The 16,521-nt window shown below is 41.1% G+C and overlaps 1 protein-coding gene across 2 annotated transcripts; it reads left to right on the top strand.

Annotated features, from left to right (window-relative positions):
* The first annotated feature begins 946 nt into the window (after window positions 1–946).
* Window positions 947–15,830, top strand: ZNF330 (zinc finger protein 330). Of its 2 annotated transcripts, none has more exons than XM_074588912.1 (10): window positions 947–1,112; window positions 5,498–5,627; window positions 5,904–5,923; window positions 6,038–6,108; window positions 8,136–8,215; window positions 9,519–9,645; window positions 10,392–10,496; window positions 13,102–13,148; window positions 14,289–14,406; window positions 15,083–15,830. In XM_074588912.1, the coding sequence occupies exons 2-10, from the start codon at window positions 5,508–5,510 to the stop codon at window positions 15,358–15,360; spliced, it is 966 nt and encodes a 321-aa protein (XP_074445013.1). In that variant the 5' UTR covers window positions 947–1,112; window positions 5,498–5,507; the 3' UTR covers window positions 15,361–15,830. The 2 variants fall into 2 exon arrangements, with proteins under 2 accessions (XP_074445013.1, XP_074445015.1); XM_074588914.1 differs by having other exon boundaries at window positions 959–1,081; window positions 5,502–5,627.
* Window positions 15,831–16,521: the final 691 nt, after the last annotated feature.

Here is a 16,521-nt window from a genome sequence, read left to right as displayed (position 1 = left end):
AGTGCTTAGTAGCACACAAGACACAGGTGCTAACTACTCTTGCTAAAGAGTGCTGTCTTTAGTATCTATGTATTTACCATTTGTTATGATGTCTCCTTCCCAAACTCCGGCAACACCTTTCCCTGCAGAGTGGAAATTGTGCCCTTCCCAGCCGCTTGACATCCAACCCATGGACATTGCAATTCTGTGAGGACAAAATGCAGATTTGCTATTTTGGCACTCGCTTCTCTCCCCGACTCCCGTCAGACAGAGCCCCAGCGCGCTTCCCGGCTCCCTGAGTCCCCATAGAATCACAGAATTGTCTAGGTTGGAAGGGACCTTTAAGATCATCTAACACTTTCAAATCAACCTAACACTGCCAAAACCACCACTAAACCACGTCCCTCAGCACCATGTCTACCCGTCTTTTAAATACCTCCAGGGATGGCGATTCCACCACTTCCCTGGGCAGCCTGTTCCAATGCTTGATAACCCTTTCGGTGAAGAAACTTTCCCCAATATCCAATCTAAACCTCCCCTGGCACAACTTGAGGCCGTTTCCTCTTGTCCTACCACTTGTTACTAGAGAGAAGAGACCGACCCCCACCTCTCTACAACCTCCTTTCAGGTAGTTGTAGAGAGCGATAAGGTCTCCCCTCAGCCTCCTTTTCTCCAGACTAACGTTTAGGCAGGATGCTGTTGGCCTTCTTGGCCACCTGGCTCATGTTCAGCCCCATCCCTGCTTACTTCCCGCTCTGCCCCTTCGGCCTCCCCTCACCCCCGGGCTGCCTGCCGGACGTGCGGCGCTTCTCACCGCCAGGACGGGACAGGCAGGACGGGAGAGGGCGGCTGCCCGCCGGAGGTTTGAGGTGGACGGCGACCTGAGGAGACCAGCCCGTCAAACGGCCGCCCTCGGAACCTTCCCGCCGCGCCGCGCGGGGCCGGGCGGGCAGCGCACCGCGCCGCTTCCGGCTTCCGCAGGGCCGCGGGAGGCAGGTGGGCGCGGGGGGCGCTGAGGGGCGGCCCCGGCCCGGGCCCGGGCCACCCCCGCGGCTCCTCCGTCTGGGCAACCGACAGCGGTCGCTGGCTTCCTCAGAGATAAGTGCCGAGAAACGCGGAGCGCGGCGGGACAGGTTGGAAACGCGTTGCGACACGGTTTGGGGGGTGGGTGGGCGGGCGGCGGCCGCCAGGTAAAAATGCTAGAAATAAGGTAAAATAGCGAAAGCTGAAAATCCGCCATACGCGTGTTTTTCCAAAAGCTGATCTGCTATGGGCCTTTCACGGAACAGGCCTGAACCCGGTCGTGAGGGAGCGTCGGCCTCACGCTCGGCAGCCGTTACCGGCGGGACCAGCCGTTACCGGCCGGGCCTCAGCCGTTACCGGCAGAGACGAGGTGCGTTTCCAGAGGAGGGATTCAGTCAGGGACGTGCCTGAGGAAACCTCTGGGCATCTGTGCCCTCATCAGCGCAGCAGTCGCAGAGTATTTCACCACCTTGTCACTGAAAGAGGGACTAAGTTATTGAAATCACGTTGCTTTGAAAATTGTTTAATTATTAGGAGGAATCATGGTCTGGAGAGATATAAGTATGAAATACAGCTAATACAGCTTTTTCTTTAATATTGTAATCTTGTCTAATGCTTGCAAAGTGGTAAAAGAGATCATGTTGAATTCTGAATGAAATCAGATGTGACCCAGCAAATTTACACCGATTCCTCTTGAGATGAATATGCGTAAGCTAGAAGCTATTTGGTGGTCAAGTACAAGAAGTCTTAAAAATACGGAAAGCCTCTTTTGGGTGTTAGTATTTGCTCGGCATGACAAGAATAACCCGACAGTTCCCCTGCCCCCCAAATGAATGGCTTGTTACAGCTGTTCATTATACTTGTGACAGCAGGGTGCTTAGCATATCACATAAGACAAGATAATATGACGCAAGGGAATGTCGTGCTCAGCACAGAAGATCCAGAAATCTGCTGTTGCAATCTGCTTTCCTGTCTGCTGCAAAACTTAGTGTGTGTCTTTGGGAACTCATCAAGGACAAGCTTCAAGGGGGGGGAAAAAAGATATTGGCATGGTACGAATTTAGATGCCAGATATTGTTTATGTATTTTATATAGCACAACCATCAGGTAAAATACACAAGGAACCTTTGGAGCTGTGGTGGGAACTCTCCTGTCCTTGCGTGTATTTACCTTAGCAAATAATGCAGAAAGTGAGGAACAGTAGGTGAAACTTACAGTATGCACACAACACATTTTGGGACTTTTCCTTTGAACTACTGCTTACCTCTACACAGCCTCCCGATGTCTGAACTCTGCTTTCTTTGCCACAGTATCAACCATTAACCTGGAGAGTCACACTCACTGCTGCTGCTGCTCTGACCCAGTCACTCTGGGGCAATTTGCTCCAAAGTAGAAAACTTCAGATGGTGAAAAGCCCCTCACACAGAGCTGCTCGCAGTTTTGGAGTTCAGATGCTCTGTAGGGCAGCAGGGTCATACTTTCTGGGGCTGAGGAGGGAACCGGGCATGGACCTACTGTGTCCTGGGGAATTTCTCTTACAACAGCATCATAGATGAAAAGGAGGGTGCTAGCATGGCCGTAAGTCTCTGCCTTCAGCAAAAAGACTCTGTTTAAGCAAAAGGTTCACACTGTCTTTCCAGCAGGTGGGTCTTAAGCGAGTAGCTCACTGTAGGCATTTCTTTGGTAACTGGACCTGTTGTTTTAGGTTCTCCAGAGGCACTTTTCTTAGCCATGCACCTGCAGGGGAGCTGAACTGCATACAGATTCCTCTGGGTCTTTCCTGTCTGAACGGTGTTGTAGTGCCTAAATACAATTTTGGGTCATCCATCAGCCTCAGATTACAGAAGCGTTGCTAAAAGCGGAGGTAGAACATACTGCAGAGGCATTTGAAGTACTGATTAGTACCTTTAGAGGTGCGATACTCTGATTTGAAAGGAATTGCAGGTAAACAAAGTTTTTACTATAATAATTTCTGGCACCATAACACTATTAAGCTCTAGTCAGAAAATAAAAAGATGGTCAATTCCCTAAACATTTAGGACTCGGGGCAAAGACAACAAACATCTTTAATGGAAGCTCAGAAGGAGAAAGTGATAGAATATTGATGTATAGGATGTTGTTATTTATTGGATGATGTTTGAAAGCCTGATGACTTGATAGCTTTGTTAAGAGAACCTGACATTGCAGTTTAGTTATTGACTTTAGTGCAACCTTCTAAAAACTACCATCTTAAAGATTTCTCATAATCTGTGTCCTCAGTAGTCATTGCGACAGTGTTTTTCATGAAAACAGTTTGTCATTTTGGTGTTTTCAATTATGAGGTAATGTGAAGTCGTCAAGGTATAATACTAACCATTAGATTCTGTTGTTAAATTGGCATTTGAGCAGTTTGAAAATTAGTGTGCAACCTCATATTGGACTCCCAGTGTCAAAAATGTCACGCTGTAAAATAATGACAGTTGCCAGCAGGCAGCTCAGCAATACAATTTTGACTACAAAATATGACACTAATACAATTTAAACATGGTGCAAAATGCTACAGGATGAGCAAACTGATTTATGTGTGCTATCAAAAACAAATTTTAGTATTTGGTCAGGACAATATATTTCATTGGGAAAGTTAGGATTGTTGGGCTTATTTTATAAGACCTTTTGAACAAAAATACTAATCTTTCTTTCAATCTTAAGCTGCTACAATTCACTGCCTGTTGATGCCGCAGCTCACCTTACAGATGCCAGCACGCATGTCTACATGTCTGCTTGGAGTTAGGGATGAGGCTGGGGAGAGCAGGTACCTCCCATTTCCTCTGGCCAGTGGCCCCAGTAGCCACACATAGACCTACTGGAACCAGCAGAACCTTGCTTGGGCAGAGCTGTCCCATCATGTGGGCTGGTTTCTGCCAAGCCCCAAGTCTGCAGTGATTTTCTTCAAATTCCGTAAGTGGGGATTGAGATTTTAAGATGACACTTGAGTGTCAGTTGTCAATGGCTTGAATCTGCAGTTTGGGAAATCAGAGGCAGAGCAAGGAGCACTGTTAGATGTACTTTTAGCTAAAAGAACTGTGGGTTAGTTGTACAGTGCAGTATATCTTGGGGAAACTTGCTAGAGAGGCCAGATTTTCAAAATGGAAGCACTGTCGTGAGGTACCAAAATAAGTGCTAAACACTTCCAAAAATTCACCCATCTTGCCATCTGCAAGGAAGTATGGTTTGGTAGCTACAGCTCGAAGAAGCTTGTCTGTCTGGTCCATAGACTAGGGAGTGGTTTTTTTAGAACTATGTTCAATAAAGCATTTTTTTTGTAGTGGAGAGATCCTTGCCTCTTCCTTAGCTTTTTTCTTATTCCCATGCTTGCTAAGCACATACCCCTGCTGCCCCTTTCGCTGTCTTCCCCCATCAGATTGTGCTAATCTGAGTCTTGGCGGTGCTTGTTGGGTTGGGTTTTTTTGGTTTTGGTTTTAACCTGTATCTGGTTTAGAATGTGACACCAACAACAGTTACATCAGCAGAAATGGGGGGATGATAAAGATGGAGCATAAGGAAGGGTGTCTATCTTGAGTGCCTGTGTTGACAAGAGAAATTCTAACATCAGGCCACACCTTTAATCTCTCAGTTGTTCATTTCATGAAGTCGAGATAGTACTTGCCTAATTTATTATAAACACAGAGTAAACTAAGCATACGTGAGTACTGCACCGTTCATTGTAGAGATGACAAGAGAACAGTGGTCTGATTGATTGCCTGATGGTCTCACCACTGTATTGCATTGGTTCCCTCCTTGAATGTTAAAATAGACCCATGCGTTGAACCAGATGGAATTAAATTAGTGTAAACCCTCTTGGAAAACAGTGGCATCTTCAGAGCAATGCATTTTTATCTCTTCATTATTGCTAATGTGCTAGAATGATAAATAAGCACTACAAACATACCCTTTTCCTAGCTCTAAAATCTATATAATGACATTTTGTTTTCTAAGCCTTCATGAAGTGTGAAATTTGCATTTTTGCAGTACACCACAATTTGCTTACCTGAAAAATGCGTTTTGAGTGACTGAAGTAGTTAGTGAGCATGAGGAGAGAAGCAAAAGAGAAAGCGAGACAAATATTGTCCTGATTAAATAGACAAGCAAACCAAAATCAGAGAGGCCCATCACAAATAAACTTAATAAACATAGCGGGTTTGGGTTTGTTTGTTGGTTTTTTTTTTTTTTTTTAAGGCAAAACACTTCAAAGATAGTTAAGCGTAAAGTTTAAGACAGCAAAGTCCTTTCCAGATCACAAGATTCTTCATGATTCATCACATGATTCTTCCTAAGGGACTGTCTCCTTATTCTACATTTGAAACGAAACTTTCAGAAAAGGAAATGAATGGAGATGAAGCACAATTAACATGGGAACTCCAAGATCCAGTTTTAGTGCTGCATGTGTCATGTATCCATGTATTTACAAACAAAGATGTGTGTGCGTTCATTACATACCTATTCTTTTCCCCCCCAGATAGTGAAAAATGCCTAAAAAGAAGACTGGTGCTCGTAAGAAAGCTGAGAACCGTCGTGAACGTGAAAAGCAGATAAGGGCTTCAAGAGCCAACATAGATTTAGCCAAACATCCTTGTAATGCTTCAATGGTAAAATAACCTGAAATATTTTTTCTTACAATACTTGATTTTAAATTACGTAAAACCAGTGATAATACATTGACTATATTTAATGCCACTAGAATGTCATTCTTCCTACCATCTTTCCTTTATATTTAAGGTTACGCTTGCATCAGAAGTATAATACTTGAATAAAGAGTTTGGTTCCTAATCAGAACTTAATTCAGAGTCCCTGCAGGGTCTGTAAATTTTATGTATTTTACCTAGAATAAAAATAATTACCAGCATTTTATGTCTTTTCTTTAGGAATGTGATAAGTGCCAAAGGTAAGTATTTTTCCCCTTCTAAAACCAGTAGTTTAATATTAATTGGTTTCAAAATTTTACAGGTCTTTTTTTAATGCCTGCTTGCCTTTTTTTTTTTCCCCTCCATATGCCTAGACGACAGAAGAATAGAGCTTTTTGCTACTTCTGTAACTCTGTTCAAAAATTACCCATTTGTGCACAATGCGGTAAGTAGAAATAATGAAGTAAAACATGCTATCCTCAGTCCCATCTGGGGGGTTAAACTCTCAGCAGTTAGAGTACCTTTGTCTTAAAGTACCTCTGTGATTTTTGAAGTAGGCTCTTTTAAAACTGTTGTGAATTTCCTCCTTGAGAGGAGATCTTGCTTGATCATGCGCTAGTGCGTATGCCGCTGACCCCCAGAGGTTTGCAAGTCTGGGTCATGGGCTTGTCTTCAGTATCTGCTCTTCAGAAAAATTTGTCTTGCTGCCTTTTAGGATTGAGAACATCTGTTGAGTGTTGCTTTATAACAGCAGCAAACTTAAAAAGGCTCTGACTGCCAGCAAGGTGACAATAAATACTGCTTTTTTTGGATAATATAATTTCTCATCAGTTTACTATCAATTATAGCCACAGCACATTATTCACCTTGCATGGTTTTGTAATGTAATATGCTATTCATGTTATTTATGTGTGCTAGAGGGATGATGCTTTGAAGTCAGAAGAGAAGGACTCCTAGTGACAGAACTTGGCTCTGAATCAGGCTACAGAGGCCTTTTTTTTTTTTTTTTTAAACAGCTGCTTGCTTGCAGGGGATGTAATAATCATTTCATATTTTGAGGTGAATTTTGTTGTTTTACTGTTTCAACACAACCTTGCAGATTTTCAGTTTGTCATTAAGCAATTTGGCTGTTTTGTAGTTGACTTTCAGAGCTGCAGACACCTGCAGCTTCCAGTGCCTTTATTGGGACCTGCAGATACTGAGCATTTCTGGAAGACGGGTTGTTAGTGTGCAATGGCAGCGTGTCATCCTCCATAAGTCTTCCTTCTGTCATCAGGCAGTGAAGTACTAAAAACATGCTGTCTATCTTACACTATAATACACGTCTGAAGTTAACTCCTGTGCGTCGAATTTATCTTAATCTGCAGTATGTTTCCAGAGGAAAAGCGTTCCTGATAACAGCCAGAGAATTATGTTGAGTCCCAGGGTTTTCCAAGACAAAGACCATTAGAGCTGTTTGGTGCTTAATCAAGCATTGGGGATAGCCCCTATAAACCAACAGCATCTCTCTTGGAGAAGTCCCTAGGTAAGGTAGCTGTGCTGCAGTGCTCCAGACCCCATAATACTCCCCCACCACTTCACGTTGCCTAGCTCAGCCCACCACCAGTCCCTTTTCCCTTTTGTTGTTTTCTCTAAGCAGGCAATAACAGAGACACCAAAGGGGTCTGTGGCATGGCAGCTTAAATCAGTGATGAAACTCCATTGCAGTAACCTGGGCTATCTACAAGATTATTATTTTTTTTTCTTGTATAACTGCATACAGAGTGTGAATCTTTCTGGTAAAGGCATTTATGTGAGAGGCAAGGAGTAGGGGAAAGTTGTCACCCTACTGCTTGCTTGTGTCAGAATGACTTTTAAGTGCAGACTGTGGCTTTTTCTCCCACCTGTCACCTGCATTTAAAGGGAATTATTTTGTCTAGGAAGTAATCTCTTTTATGGCTTTAAAAAAGAAAAAAACACAACACCAACAGCAACCAAAAAAGCAAGTATCCAAGTACCTGTAAGTAATTAAATCATCAGTTGCGCGTGTTTTTTTTTTTTTTTCCCCCAGAGGCCTTCAGCCTTGTAGACAGCACATGTTGCTTTCATGGTAGCACAGAACTAGCAGCAGTTTTAGATGCAACTTTTTAAGATGTCACTGCTTGACTTTCACCATAATTTTGTTCTTTGGTTTGTTTTGACATTTGAAATTCTTGCCAATGCCTCAAAACACATAGCAAGACAACACATTGCCTCATTATCTCAGCACTGGAGCAAGAGATTTTGGCTGAAAACAGACAATAATTAATTTGATCTAAGGGTGATGTGAGGGTGGTTGCAGACATTTGTTTGCATTATTTTTACATAGATTTACAATTAAGTACAGGCATTTGGTTAAAAGTACTGTTCTTACGTGAATGTTCATTCTAAATTGTTTTGATTTTTAGATAATTTTCTTCTGGTTGCTTGCCTTTTTTTTTTTTTTAAAAACAGGAAAAACCAAGTGCATGATGAAGTCTTCAGACTGTGTTATAAAACATGCCGGTGTGTACAGTACTGGACTAGCAATGGTGGTATGTAGACAAAATTACAGCCTTTTTTGCACTATGAGGTTATTCTATGCAAGTCTTTCTGAAAAAATTAAAACAGAATTGAATGATAGCATGTACCATGCCAAGATTTTTTTTCTTTATCTTACCATCACAAACTGATTCTTCCCTTATACTAGAAACCCAAATTTTGCATTTTTAGATTCAACTCTTGCAAACTGTGAAACACATCCTAGATGCTAACAGATCCGTGTTGGTGGCAGGCCCTAAGCACATGCGCTAACAGCGCTGGAGCTTACATGCCCCATAGCCAATTCCCAGTCTTCATTAAAATCTAGGATCATTCTATAGAAACCAGTGGACTTTTGCTGTCTTCTCAGTATTGCAGAGACCATCAGCATCACAGAGGAATCTGTTGCATGGCATTAGGGGGGAATTTTATTTAAAAAGAAGAAAATCATTTGGGCTCTTAGCAGAGATAGTCATTGCTTCTGGCCTTTGAATTTTTGTTCTTAGAAGGACAAGTTAATTACTCTGTCCTAGAAAGCAAGGTAGGACATGTCATAGCCTCCAGATTGTGTATGGACTAAACCTCTGTCCTGTTTCTGCCTCCATTTGCCAGTCAGCTTTTCTCAGCAACACAGCCCACCTTTCCAGTCTGAAGTTCCTAAACTCATTCCATGTGTTCACTGATGCAGTATTTTCATCAACAATTAATTTGGATTCATCATTGTTTTCTTAGTTTTGCATGTATTTAATGCACACGGTAGCTTGTTACATATGGGCTGATGAGGCTTCTTAAATGCTACAATTAAGGGATAGTTGTAGTTTAATAAAAATGAAAATTAAAGAGTCCAACTTATTTCTAATGAGTTATTTCACCTTTTCTCCCTGCAGAGCTTGTGTTCTAATATAACATGGTTTAAAATCCAAGTGAGCAGTTTCAGCTGTAAGAATCTCGTGGCATTTTTCAGATCTTTTTTTGAAATTGCATTTCTGCCAGAACATTGTTATCATTTATGAATCTCAGGTTTCAGCTGGAGGACACAGTTTTCATGCATAAGATTTAAGATAGGAACTGTAAAAAAACAGAAAAGGAATAAGACAAGGTATTTTGCATTGTATTTAATCCTGCAAAAATGAATATCAAACAAAGAAGATGAACTGTGGAGCAGCTTAATAGGCATAGACATGCAGTTCACACTCTCGCTCAACTGGAATGAACCTACTGAGAGAAGAGATACTTGCATACATTCAGGGTTATAGAATAACAGTCTCACTCTAGGTATTGCAGAAGTCCCAAGATGATATCTTTCTGTAATTGCAGGGCGCAATCTGTGATTTCTGTGAAGCTTGGGTGTGTCACGGGAGGAAGTGTCTCAGCACGCACGCGTGTATCTGCCCTCTCGCGGATGCAGAATGTATTGAGTGTGAAAGAAGTGTCTGGGACCACGGTAGGTTGATCACACTTAAAATTAAGAAAATCTAAATGATACTTTTCTCCTCACATTGCTTAGGTTACTGTACCTATAGTCTTAACATAGCATTTTAAATCTTCACTGATTAGTCCTTACAGTAAGTTTGTTCAAAGCAAAGCATTCGCCCCATTTTCAGAGTAGACCTTATGCAGAGGGGAATGAAAACAACCTGCTCAAGAACATACCGTGCTCAACTCAGAAATGGTTATGTAAACTATTAACTGTCCTATCAGCTGAGTGCTTAATATAATTAAGCACTGCATCAGATTGTCAACACACAATTTTCTGCCATTCCCACTGTTTTCTTCTGCATTAGTATAGGTATTTGGATTCCCAGTTGCTTAGCAAACTGTACTGATCTTTGTTTGTGGAATCCTTTAAAGTGTTTCAGGTGTGCATCAGAGGTGAGGGGGTGGGAGGGAGGGAGACTGGGTAAGAGAGAATGTGATTTAAGAAAAATACTTAGTGCCATATTCAAATTAAAATGAAGGAAAGGACTAGAAGGTAATACTTGCTTTATATTTATGCTGTCTTGTATTGTAGGATACGTGGTATTTTTCAGTGTAATGATGGATGGCAATGTCTAATTTAGGACTCTGTTGAAGTATTTGTGACAGAGGGGAGAACTGTTCTTCAGTCAGAAGTACTGCCTAAATTGTTTGCAGAGCCAAACTTGATGCCTGTGCCTGTTGATGATTATTTTGCCTTGATAAATCTTTTAGGAGGCAGAATATTCGCCTGCTCTTTTTGCCACAATTTCCTCTGTGAAGATGATCAGTTTGAACATCAAGCCAGCTGCCAAGTTTTGGAAGCAGAGACATTTAAATGTAAGTTCGTTATTCATAGTCCTGTTCACCACAGCTAAACAGACTCTCCAATAGCTTCCTCTGTGATCCAGAATACTCTCCATCGCTTTTTCCAAATAGCTTTTGCCACCACTGGAGGAGGGGGCCTCTGTTTCTTATGTGCTTGCTCTTGATATCCCGTTATCTAGACTGGAGTTTTTCTCTCTGACCTTCCTCCATGCCAGATTGTACGTGGCAGTCATTTTCCTGCCTGGCTATTATAAGGCCTCCCTGGGAAGTTGCCTTTGCAAAAACCAGCCATCTCTAAATTTGCAGTGTTGGCAGTGGCCAGGACTGCAGCAAAACTCCTGGAACTGCTGATGCTGCTGTTTAACTCCACAAAGCTCTGCAGGCGAGAAGGAGCTCTCTTCCACTCTTCTGACCATATGATGAGCTATTTCTAGATACCTGTTCCTCATGGAGAACTGCTGCCCTAAATAACCTATGTTAGTCTGGCTAAACTTTCCCAGATTGCTGTGGATGGCCTGTGTGTTGGTGAAGGATTAGCATCTGTTGTTTTTGCAAAAGAAGCAAGTCCTGAGGAAGGGCACGACTCAGGAAGCAGTCAGCGAGTCATTCAGTGAGACAGGGTGAGCACAGAAGGAAGTCACAAAAAGAGTGTTCATCCAGAGCACGAACTCACTGTTGGTTTCTTCACTGACCAGTGGACATGTGTGTCAATAATGTGTTGAATGTTGATATACGTCCACTTTTACTGAGTGAAGAACAGGTAGCTGAAAGACTTTACGTCCTTTTGCACTTCAGTTTGTTGCGTGGACAACACTGAAACTGGTATTTGTAAAAGGATACGATGGCCATGCATGAATTTGCTAGTCCATTACTCATCTCTGGCTGAAACACAGGAACTTCAAGGGTATTTAAAAAAATAAACCCCAGACCACAAACCAAGCCTATGCATGTTTGAAATAACTAATCTTTTGTAGTATTTCTTTTCTACCCACCATTAACTACTGTTTGGTTTATCCCATGAGGCAAGCGTTTATCCTTTCCAAAACTTGTATGCATCTATTTTGACTATTGTAACATTTTCAATCCTTATTATAGAAACTCAAAGTGTTCTTTATCATGTATAAGACTGTTTTTCAGAACTAACTAATCTCTTGTCCTCATCAATTTCTCTCAATTCAGAATATTTTTTGATTTCAATGTTATAGTCTGTCTCTTCAGAAATCTCTTACCTCCTTTTCATCTGCCATTGTTTTTTTTTTTCCCCAACCAGTTATTTTCTAAGCCTTGATTAGCTTCCCTTGATGTATTCTGCCAGAATATCTTCCTGCATAGCAATATTGAAGCAGCAACAGCTGTTCCACAAGAATGTTTTTTTCAGTGATTGTTGGAAGCTTTTAATTCACAGATGTGATGTCACACCCTGAATAGAGAAATGGCTTTTCTGAGGGTTTTCGGTGTGTCCAATGTTTCATGGCACAGTGCAGTCTTGATAGAGAGGCAGGATTTTTGTCAGTGTGTGGTAACAAGATTATGAAACCTGAACTTTTACAGTATACGTGATCTTTAAATGCAGTCATGCAATTGTAGTCTAAATCCCGTTCTAGCTGTGAAAAAGGTTCTCTTACTTTCCATCACTATCTGAGAGAAGTTTTTTTTTTTTTTTTTTAAAGTGGAGATACTCCAGAAGTGTTTTAATACATATGCATTAGCATTTCCAATTCTGTCTTTAAACACATGACAGACCACTAAATCCCATGGCTGTCCTGCTCTTGTGGAAAACTCATGATATTTATTACTTTGAATTAAAAAACTTTGTGTCACAGAGGGAAGGCAAGGTGGAAGGGAATGAGTACTTGCACAGACTGATAAAATACATATTACTGCTTCTTGAGGAGTAACTATTCACCCAACTTCCTGTTGCTCCCAGTTCCTGTATGGTTGCCTTTACTGTACTCCCTCTAGTGGAGTAAAGAAACCAGTTTGAAGCTTCAAGACAAGTTAGATTTTGAGCACCGATTCTGCTCTTTACAGTTTATGTGCCAGCTACAATTCTTTAACACAGTTGAGTAGATTTTCATAGGAAGTCCCGTGCAATAAAGTACATTTCTAGAGGACATGACAGAAAATACAGAACAAAACAATTGTTCTAGGTTTGGAAGTTTGTGAGCTTTAAGGTCTCACATGTCATTTAACTCAGATACAGGTATTAAGGCTGCCATGCCATTGTTCAAAGTGACTGTAAAATGCTAACGCCCCTTCTTTTGACATTGCGAGGAAAGGAAAAGCAAGGCAATCACTTTATACCAAATTGGTTCCGAAACGTCTGTTTTTAAAAGTTTGGAAACTCAAGAAATAGTTAAACCTTTTCCCCTCTTCAACTTTTACTTTTTGTGTTGAGTTACATTACTGCAATGAGGTTTAGGCTTGGAAAAAAACTATCTAGTAAAATGGTACTGTATGGTAAAATGACTGATGCGCGTTGCCAAAGTGCAGTTGTGTCAGGGAATTAGAAATAAATGCCTCAATTACATTATTACATACTTTTACAAGGTTTTAAAAACATCACAGATCCGTGGTTTCCAAGTACTGAATTTTACACGTTGATTTTCTCCAACAGGTGTTTCCTGTAACAGGCTTGGGCAACATTCGTGCCTGCGTTGTAAGGTAAAGAGTAAAGACAGTTGCAAGTAGCTATAATTTTAGACTTGTTCTCCTTAGCTTCCAAGGCTGATATCAAGCCTTGTCTTGTCTTCCTCTACGTTATTAAAAAGAATATTCATACTTTTGTATTAGTTTCTGAAGCCTGGGGCAGACTTACGGGGGACAAAGGGCTTTTATCTGTGTTTGCCTGTTAACCGCAAGCCAGTGTTGTGCATCCTTATGCCAGGTGGGGTGATCTTCATTTTGTCTAGCCCTCTGTGTTTTAATTGAGGTATTACCATGTTTGGGCCTTTTTGAAAAAAAGCCAAAAACAAATCCCTGGTCTCAAACAGAATCCAAGGCTATGGAATATGTTTTGATCCAGCATAGAACTAAGAAAATTTTTAAAGTTGGTTTTTTTTTTAAAAAAAAAGAAACAAAGTCAAGTGATGATCTGACCAGAAAACATTGCAGCTTGGATCCAATAGAAATAATCTCCATAGCTAATCCAGTTTTACACATGCACAGGCTAATTTGTTGATGTCAGGCCTTTGGTTTTACATACTCAGAAGTAATTTTGTATGAAAAGTTCCACCTGCTTCATTGTCAGCATTGCCCAGATTTCTGCGGGTGCTGGTTTATTGCCTGCTCTTACTCTTCTTACCCTCCATATGTTTCCCTGCAATCTCCCATGGCACTGATTTCATATTCCAAATTGTTCCTTTCTCCCGATATCTTCACTGGCACCCTGGTGCTCAACGTGTGAAATTTCAATCTCTAATTCTTGCCTTCAGGTCACTGCATAGTTATGTTCTGGCATACATCTCTGATTGTATTTTGTTTAAGCTTGTCAACATAAACCAAAGCTTGCCAAAGCTCCTTGTGGCAGCACTATAAGTCCAGCCCTTGAGTATGTTACTTTCTCTGCTTGTTTATCTGCACTTTTATCCACCCTCTTCCCCAGGAAGCCATGAAACTACATTCAACACAAAAGTGGTTGCTCTGTGCACAGACTCCAGTTCCACTGCAGATAGAGCTCATTAAATTTTAATCCCAACTAGAAAAATCCTGCTGCTGTTAGATACTTTTTTGCCTGCTTCTTGCTGAAGAGTGTGCTTCTGCGATGAAAACATTTAGCCTTTTTATTCTCCTTTCACCCCATAGGCTTGTTTTTGTGACGATCATGTGCGAAGTAAGGTTTTCAAGCAGGAAAAAGGAAAAGAGCCTCCCTGCCCTAAGTGTGGCCATGAAACTCAGCAGACAAAGGATCTGAGCATGTCAAGTAAGCCTGCTTCTCTAGCTAACAAGCTATACAAGTACCACTGGTGACTACTTTTCTGCATAGGAACATTGAGTAAAGGCCGATTACTTTCAATTGTTTGGCAAAGCTTTGCTGCATTTGTTTGGGGAAGAAAATTTGTGTTTCTTAGTCCTAGAATTGAGCAGGCTCTCATTCTTAATCATTAATTGATTCCAACACAGTGAAAACTTTTGTTTAGTTTGAGGTTTTAGTTACGGAAAAATTGCAAAAAAAATAATCATTGCTTAAGCCTTTATTTCATCTACAAGAAGCCAGTTAATGAATTTCAAAGTGCAATTTGATAACATGCATACAGTCTGCCTCAGCCACTCTTGAATACAGTATGTATTGTGCCTGCGAAGCCCATCCAGTTAAAACTTTCCTTGGCTAGAGTACCAAAGGTTTATCCTAAAACCTAAGTCATGCTCTGAGGGCAGTTATTGTTTGTACAGACATGGTTGCAGAGGGACAGACTGCGTGTAGCAGAAAGGTTCTGTCAGAGCAAGCATTAAATCTGAAAATGTCAGATTTAGAAAAAGGCTGTCTAACATTGTATGCTTTTCTCTGAGTAGTGAGAAAGGACAGACAAGACGTGTCAGATGCTCTGCACAAATTGCTGTTGAGGATTGAGAACATCATGATTTTTCTCTGCCTGCAGCACGCTCTTTGAAGTTTGGCCGACAGACAGGAGGTGAAGATGCAGATGGAGCTTCTGGTTATGATGCCTACTGGAAGAACCTCTCCTCCAGCAAGGCTGGAGATGCAGGTGACCGTGAGGATGAATATGATGAATACGAAGCAGAAGATGATGATGAAGATGACAATGACGAGGGAGGGAGGGATTCCGATACTGAGACAACAGATGTATTCAGCAATTTGAATTTAGGAAGGACGTATGCTAGTGGGTATGCACATTATGAGGAACCAGAAGATTAAGCTTAGTGTGCTGGCAGGCTAAAAACACTTGGAAGGAGCCAAGCAGTGCTTCAGTTGAGTTGTGTGCGTGCCAGTTGGATAGCTCTATCAGGTACTTATATATCAAAGTTAGAATAAAGAGTGTGGGACTTCTGCAGTAACTCCAGGTGAGAGGGTTTGTTTGGTTTTTTTTTTTAAAGTATCAACCAATATTGGGTTTGAGACTGGGGGAGAAAACAGGAATATTTTTATTGCCCTAAGCAACTACAGTGGTTTTGTCCTTGAGTTACTAAGTATAATGGTTCAATGCCATTTCCCCCTATTAATACAAGAATATAGAAGGGCTGTACAACTTGTTTCCATTTGCTCGTCAAAAATTATTTTTTACAATAATTTTTTTAACTGATTTCATAAAATTAATGTAGTGGTGGGTTGGTGACTGCATTTTTTTTTGTTCTTCACAATAAAAGTAAACTGCATTCTCTAATGAATTGGCATAAGTATTGATCTCCTTGAATAGTTGAAAAGCAGGTTGTGTACAAAGTGTAAATTGACCCCAAGATAACTTCCTTGTTTACTTAGGTAAGGCAGATCAATGTAGTTCTCTATGTACTTGAGCATTACTTCTCCAGCATTTTTAGTATTAGATGTTAATCTATGGGGCTGTATGCAGTCATTACAAGTGCACCCCAGATAATCAAAAATTCTATTGCAATAAAAATGTTGGTGTATCCTCACTGCTACTAAAATTTGCAAGACGATTTCTTCCTAGATCAAAAGGAGACAGGTTTCTTCTTTGCCTAAGCCTTCAACTCTTTCCTTCGCACACCTTACAAAGAAAAAAAATTGATAGGAAACAACCCCTGTATATGAATTGATACGGTAAGAAAACACAGGGGAGCTCAAAATAGAGGGTTCAAATACTGTTCTGTGCAAACATGCTGGTATAAGGCAGGTGATCAGCACATCTGAGCTGAGGAGGCAACACTTGCAGAAGTGTTTACAGTGATTCCAATTTGAAAATCAACATGTTAATTACCAATCTACACAGCTGAGTGATAGTATTTAGTTTTCTCCTGTAGGGAAATGTTGAGCCTGGTGATTTTAACAGCAGACAGATCAAGATTCAAGGGCAGGCACCTGAAGTGTTACTCCAGCTTTCTAAATGCCACGCTTGAATGC

This window comes from Larus michahellis, chromosome 5 (assembly GCF_964199755.1).
Source record: "Larus michahellis chromosome 5, bLarMic1.1, whole genome shotgun sequence".
NCBI lineage: Eukaryota > Metazoa > Chordata > Aves > Charadriiformes > Laridae > Larus > Larus michahellis.
Note: the sequence above shows the minus strand (reverse complement) of the source record. Positions and strands in the feature narration are given on the sequence as shown.